The sequence below is a fragment of the Piliocolobus tephrosceles genome, unplaced genomic scaffold, assembly GCF_002776525.5.
Source record: "Piliocolobus tephrosceles isolate RC106 unplaced genomic scaffold, ASM277652v3 unscaffolded_12464, whole genome shotgun sequence".
NCBI classification, from domain to species: domain Eukaryota; kingdom Metazoa; phylum Chordata; class Mammalia; order Primates; family Cercopithecidae; genus Piliocolobus; species Piliocolobus tephrosceles.
The window spans coordinates 1-6,723 of NW_022293715.1; the positions used below are offsets into that span (position 1 = coordinate 1).

General features: G+C 55.7%; 1 protein-coding gene across 5 annotated transcripts; it reads right to left on the reverse strand.

Moving 5' to 3' along the window:
- Positions 1–463: 463 nt before the first annotated feature.
- On the reverse strand, positions 464–6,270 carry WDR13 (WD repeat domain 13). 5 transcript variants are annotated; one of them, XM_023200594.2, is made up of 8 exons: positions 5,827–6,263; positions 5,406–5,485; positions 4,491–4,697; positions 3,981–4,090; positions 3,727–3,857; positions 2,810–3,117; positions 1,457–1,637; positions 464–1,356 (listed from the first exon to the last, which is right to left on the reverse strand). In XM_023200594.2, exons 1-8 carry the CDS (start codon positions 6,008–6,010, stop codon positions 1,127–1,129), a joined length of 1,431 nt encoding a protein of 476 aa, XP_023056362.1. In that variant the 5' UTR covers positions 6,011–6,263; the 3' UTR covers positions 464–1,126. The 5 variants fall into 5 exon arrangements, 4 of the variants coding, with proteins under 4 accessions (XP_023056362.1, XP_023056361.1, XP_023056360.1 ...); XM_023200593.2 differs by having other exon boundaries at positions 468–1,356; positions 4,491–4,731; positions 5,787–6,252; XM_023200592.2 differs by having other exon boundaries at positions 470–1,356; positions 4,491–4,731; positions 5,290–5,485; positions 5,827–6,259.
- Positions 6,271–6,723: the final 453 nt, after the last annotated feature.

Consider the following 6,723-nt stretch of genomic DNA (forward strand, 5'->3'; position numbering starts at 1 on the left):
GCCTTTCTCGGCCTCCCAAAGTGCTGGGATTACAGGCGTGAGCCACTGTGCCTGGCCAGAAAAGGCCATTTCATTAAAATGTCTTTCCTTCAAAACTGTGGTGGGAGCTAGGCAAGGTGGCTCACGCCTGTAATCCCAGCACTTTGGGAGGCCAAAGTGCAAGAATCACTTGAGGCCATGAGTTCGAGACCAGACTGGGTAACACAGCAAAACCTCATCTCTATAAAAAATAGATTTAAAAAGTTGGCCGAGCATGGTGGCGTGTGCCTGTAATCTCAGCTACTTAGGCTGAGGTGGGAGAATCGCATGAGCCCAGGAATTGGAGGTTGCAGTGAGCCATGATCATGCCACTGCACTCCAATCTGGGTAACAGCAAAACCCTGTCTCACAAACAAAAACCCACGCGGATATGTGTACACGCCTAGGATTTGTAGACAGACAAGGATATGTGGAAAGATGTGGATCATTAATGGGCTTTACTGTGGCAGAAGGAGGCCAGAGGTGGCAGGAGGAAGAAAGGAGAGGCTGTGGGAAATGGGTACAAACTTAAGGGTACACTTACATTTTAAAAAATTTAAGTATATATAGAAATTGTTTAAAAAGGAGGAGAGAAATAAAGGGGTAGAATAAAAAGCATCCTGTTAGGCAGTGGTTTTCAGGCCTGGCTAGATATCGCTTAGGGAATTTCTCAATCTACCAATGCCCAGGCCCATCCCAAAGCTTCTGAAATTACTGGCCTGCAGAGGGGCCCGGGTAAGAGTTTTTGAAGCTCTTCAGGTCATTTCAATGTGTGGCCCAGGCTGAGAACTGCATTTGGGCAACATGACAGATGTGAGTGGGGACAGTAACCCCCACATTGCCCCCCGCAAAAATAAAAACAAAAACAATAAAAGAAAAAAGGAAGGAAAACAGGCCTCTGCTTTAGGTAACCCTAATCTATTTTATGCTTTAGTTTGCTCGCCTGCAAAATGGAAATAATAACAGCACCTACCTCACAGATCGGTGCAAGGATTCGATATGGTGATACGTGGAAACTGCTTCGAACAGGGCCTGGCCGCAGTGATTGCTGTAAACGTGCTCACTATTGCTATTACTGTTAACTGCTACTACTGCTCCCTCAATTAAATTAACCTGATGGAGGAGATGAGCTACTGTCCCAGTGTGCTGGAGGAGGCAGGCCCTCCATCTCCAGGAGGCCCTGATGGGGGACCCACCTGTAGAGCAGCAGCTTGTTGAGGCAAGCATTGATGAGCAGTGAGGGATCCCGGGCCTCGCGGCTGACCCAGGACCGGGCTGAGATGCTGGTCACAGGGCTCCCCTCATGCACCACCAGACGCTTGGCTTTGGTCAGCTTCCCTGCAGCAGCAGAGGGAGGGAAGGCAAAGGTGAGGGTGAGGGCTGTGCCCTGCAAGGGCTGGAGGGCGAGCACTCAGATGCAGGCCTGCTGTCTGCCTACCCGTGGCCATGTCGAAGAGGAAAGAGAAGACACTGCCACGGTCATCACCCGCCCAGAGCAGCCGGCCAGGGGCATCAAAGGACAGAGCAAGGACACGGCCCGTCAGCTTGCTGGAGCCCCCCTTCACTTTCTTGCCCGTGGAGATGTTCATGACATGCACGTTGTGCTTGGCGTTCCCCACCTGTGGGGAGAATGCACAGATCATCATCCTGCTCCCAGCCAGGCCCTCCTTGAGTCTGACCACAATGGGGCTGCTGTTGATGCAACTGGCTAGTCCCTATTAGAATTTATTCACAGTCTGGCTATGGCAGGTAGACAAGGTGACCAGGCATGAATCCACCTCCCTAGCCAGCCCCTTTTGCAATCTGCCCAGAGTAGACCACCTGCTACTATGGGACTAAAGGGCCTTCAGAGCCATCATGCTGCCCCTTGGTCGGTCCTCCCACAGTGTGAGAACCACAGGGCCCATCTAGGCCTGTGATCCCACCTTTCCCCTGCTCCCTGGCTGCTCCTTTCTGGAACTTGTGGGGCTGCTGCTGATGCGGGGAGGATCCCGGCCCACAAGCTCACCCTTAGTCAGTTCCTCTGCAGTTCACCTCACCCCACCCCACTCCGGGCTACACCAGACTTTCTAATGTCCTTCCCCTGCTCTCTGACCAATCTACCCTGGAGTCTGACATGGTGGGGCCACTGACAGACCAGACAAGGCTCAGCCTCATCATCCTGCTCCTCAGAGGTAGCCCCTGCAGTTGGAAAACTGTAGGACTGCAGCTGATGGGACCAAAGGGGCCCCAGAGCCAGAACCCTGCCCCTGGCCAGTGCTCCCTGGAGTGTACCACAGCAAGGCCATCCCAGACCAAGAATGGCACTCCCCTGTCTTTTTTTTTTTTTTTTTTGAGACGGAGTCTCACTCTGTCGCCCAGTGGTGCCAGCTCGGCTCACTGCAAGCTCCACCTCCCGGGTTCATGCCATTCTCCTGCCTCAGCCTCCCGAGTAGCTGGGACTACAGGCGCCCGTCACCACGCCCGGCTAATTTTTTGTATTTTTAGTAGAAACGGGGTTTCACCATGTTAGCCAGGATGGTCTTGATCTCCTGACCTCGTGATCCACCCGCCTCAGCCTCCCAAAGTGCTGGGATTACAGGCGTGAGCCACCGCACCCGGCCCACTCCCCTGTCTTCTGATTTGCTTCCCTTTTAAGTCTGACCACACTAGGACTGCTGTGACGAGATTGGGCAGGGTGCGGCGGGATCCTAGGCCCCCCTGGCTGTCCCTCCTTATACTCTGAATCCCTCAGATGGCCTTCCTGACCCAGCCCATCAGCCCTTGATGAGTGGGTGTCCTGGAGCCTGACCACGGTGAGGTTGTTGTTGACAGGCTGGAAGGTGCAGCAGAGCAGTTCAGCGCCATCGGGGTCAGGGATCTCCCGGATGCAGCGGCCATCCTCAGAGGCCCAGATGCGCATGGTGGCATCCAGTGAGGTGGACACGAGGATGTCATTGGAGAGGGACCAGGCGAAGTCAGAGACACCACGGGTGTGGCCCCGTAGCACACGAAGCACTGTGGGTGGGGCGGGCACCAGCTGGCACAGGGAGATGCTGCCGTCGAGTGAGCAGCAGGCCAGGCGGTGCCGGTCATCATTCGCGAAGCGCACCCTTGGGACTGCAATGCCAAGAAGCCATTAGTGGGAGTCTGCACACTCATTGGGCACTTTTCTCTCTAAAAGGCTCTGACGTGTGTGCCAGGGGCTGGGGCCCCACGGCACGAGGCACAGTGGCCTCAGCAAAGGGCTTTCCTTGGCTGACAAAGGGAACTGTAACCCCAGAAGACTCTCTGCCCAAACTCCCTAAGTCTTAGCAGCTCCTTTGCAGATTGCAAGTCTTCTGCAATGTGAGAAAGTTTCCGTCTTAGCGAACACTTTATAATCAAGTTCTTGGCAGTTTGCAAAACCCTTGACACTGTAGCCCACTCTGCCCTCTGCAAGGGGATTTATCATCAGCAAAGGCTTTGAACTCTTCCAAGTGACTCAGGAACCCAGGCAGCCTGCTGCAAAGGGCTCTCTTAGGCTTCTGAGGCCCTTTCCAATAGACGAAGCACTGAGACTCTGTAGACCACTTTGCAGAGGGATTTTCAGTCTGCAAAAGGCTTTACGGATGGTCATTCCTCCTTTGGAGGTGTGCCAGGGGCCTTGGATTCAGAAAAGGATGCCTTGCTTGGTTGTCACAGTTTGGGCAAACGCTTGGTGATGGAACCCGCCACCCACTGGCTCACCTGCCTCATCCACGTGCTGGTCAAAAACATGGTACATGCCCGCAAAGGCATAGTTCTCGCTCAGTGATGTGTCCCCGGCCATGGCCCGACTTGCCTCTGCCGCTGACGTGGGCACCACGCTGCCAGGGGGCCTGGGCCCCAATAGGAAGTGAGGGGTGACAGGAGGTAGATGCAAAAGTGTTCAGTCTGCCATTGCCCCAGGGCCCCTCTCCTCCTCGCAACCCGCCCCCAGCCTTGCTTGCCTCTGTGCATACCTGTCCTCATAGACAGCACGGTTCATCTGCGCCTGCAGCTGGTAGGAGCCTCGGCTGACAGAACGACGGTGCCCACGGGCCCCCAGGGCCCGAGGATCATCCTCAAAGTCCTGCAAATGGAAAGGGTCAGGGTGGGTGCATCCTGCAAAAAAACCCGAGAACCTTTGAGGTGTGGAGCCCTGAAAATCTACCTAGAGCCCGATCACTTCTCACCGTGCCCCCTGCCACCACCACCACTGCCCTCTTGTATTACTGCAGTGGCTTCCTCATGAGGTCTGCTGTTCCTGCCCTCCCCCTGCTCAGCAGATACTCAAGATAGGGCTTGCTATATGTTTACTGATCTGTTTACCAAGTTTATTGTCTGTTTATTGATTTACTTGGCATATTATCTTTTTGTCCTCTGCTGATGCAGAACAGTGCCCAGCAAAGAGCAGGTGCTTGATGAAAGTCAGTGGAGTGAAAGTGTGCAGGCAGGGTATGCCCAGGGGGTGAATGTGGCCAGGAGCTCACCTCCATGCGGTCAAGGGTAGTGCGGCTACTGCGGACGATGCTGTTGCTATAGGCACGAGCACTGCCTGGCTCGGAGAGGGGTCCGTAGCGCTGGCCCAGCAGCTGCCCCCGAAGCCTCAGGTACTGCCGACGCAGCGCTGGGGGGTGCCCAGCCTTGGCATTCTCCCGCAGCAGCTGGCTGCGCCGGCGGATATACTGCGTCCGAAACTGTGGAAACGTTGGTGTGCGGTACGCGTTGTACCTGCAGGGTCAGGATGCAGGGCAGGCAGCAGGCACAGGACAGAGGGAATCAATCAGCTCGGGGGATAGGGCAGGAGAGTGAGGTGTGTGGCAGTGACTGGGGCCTGGGTGGTTAGAATGACTAGCAGTGGTGATGGACCTCTTGGTCCTGCAGTGGGAGTGAGTCTGCAGTAATAATGAGCATGGTCATGAGGTCAGTTTGCAGACAACAGTGTCAGTCTGCTGCCCTGCTGGGGTCCATACGGGGTGACTGAGCCAGTGCAGACAATAATTGGGGTCGGTGTACCAGGGCGACAGAAGTCAGAATGACATTAAGGAGGTCAGCGTTGGGAGGTGATGGGGTCAGAATGGGGAAGTGATGATGTAAAAAAAAAAAAAAGTCCAGGGGACACCCATAGGGGATAGGATGTCACTAGCCTGAGCCCCACCTCCCTCTCACAGGCAGCGTCTTTGCGCATGCCCATATCTGACCACACTTTCCCAGCTTGCTGTTTAGAATCCTCTCTGGCCCAGCCAACTCACCGCGGGCGTGCCCGCCCCCGCTACTGCGCATGCTCACCTCCGGCAAGCCCACGCAGCCGCATTAAGGCAAGTTCGCCGCCCAGCCTCACTTATCGCCATTGCGCATGCACCACAGTAAGTTCTGCTCCCATGGGCTTCGACCCCACGCCTCACCTCGCGTCCACTGCTAAGACTTGCTGCCACACCGCGGCCATTCCCCGGCCTCCTCCTCTGGCGTGTCCGCCCGCGGGAGCCTGCAGGACAAGGGCCTGGAATGTGAGCGTCCCGAGCGAAGGGATCTAGTTCCGTCCCTTTCGCCAGGCGACTACTGCCATAGACATCGAGTCCCTCCGCGCCGGAGATGTCACGAACTCCCACCCGGCTGTTACCATGGTCATCACCCCAGCCCTGCCCTTCCTGGGCAGCGCCGGGGTGACACACTGCGATTCAGAACAGACACCGCCCCCCCAGTCGCCATAGCAACGCCCCTCCCCCGCCTAGCATTCCTTGCTTGACATTCCCCATCCATCCTGTCCCCGCCGCCCTCCGCCTTTCCTTCTCAGGTCCAAGAGCATAGCCCGGGATCGGGAACCACCTCCGGGGCTGCCTCCGGTTCTTGAGGCCCCCCGGAGCGGCCCTGAGACCACTGTCGCCGGTTCCTTCTGTCCTCCCTTTCTCAGGCTCCAGGCAAGATGGCCGCCTGCTATCAGAAAGAGCTGCCGAGCCCAGAGCGAATCGATAGGCATCCTTCCCAGGGCGTGGGAGTCTCGCAGGCGCATTGAGGGACATTCGCTTCAGGCCCAAGGACGGAGGCTCCACCCCTCGAGTTCTACCCACTCGTTAATGGCACTTTTTGTATATAGAAGCATAGTGGCCAAGGGACATGGCGTCAGGGGTGAGTTTGCGAATCATTCCCTAGAAATCAAAAGTACAACAGTATAAAAAAGAGAAGAAACACGACTTTTAAAAGTGGTGTAGGGCCTGGCGCGGTGGCTCACGCCTGTAATCCCAGCACTTAGGGAGGCCGAGGCAGGTGGATCACTTGAGGCCAGGAGTTCAAGACCAGCCTGGCCAACATGGTGAAACCCTGTCTCTACTAAAAGTACAAAAATTAGCCGGGTATGGTGGCGGGGGCGTGCAGTCCCAGCTACTCGGGCGGGCGCTTGCAGTCCCAGCTACTGTGGCAGGAGGATCGCTTGAGCCCAGGACGCGGAGGTTGTAGTGAGCTAAGATCGCGCTACTGCACTCCAGCCTGGGCGACGGGAGTGAAACCCTGTCTTAAAAAAAAAGTGTTGTAGGCCACTTTTTAGCAGCACAATCTTGTCCAAGCAAAACTTGAATAATGTAATAAAAAATCATCATATATGTAAAGGCGTCTTGAAAGTTCACCAGTTCTTGCAGTGGGCCTCTGCACACCCCTGGGATGAATAAGGTCGGTTGTGTGTGTGACTGGGATGGTTGGACTTGGATGCTCCCAGAAAGCTTGAGGCTT

Coding starts and splice junctions, on each gene's coding strand:
- WDR13 (XM_023200592.2), bottom strand. CDS start 6,010: ATGCGCCTGCGAGACTCCCACGCCCTGGGAAGGATGCCTATCGATTCG. Junction 4,732..5,289: donor GCTGCGTGGGCTTGCCGGAG/GTGAGCATGCGC, acceptor CTGACCCTGCAG/GTACAACGCGTACCGCACAC. Junction 1,638..2,809: donor TCAACAACAACCTCACCGTG/GTCAGGCTCCAG, acceptor TTCTCCCCACAG/GTGGGGAACGCCAAGCACAA.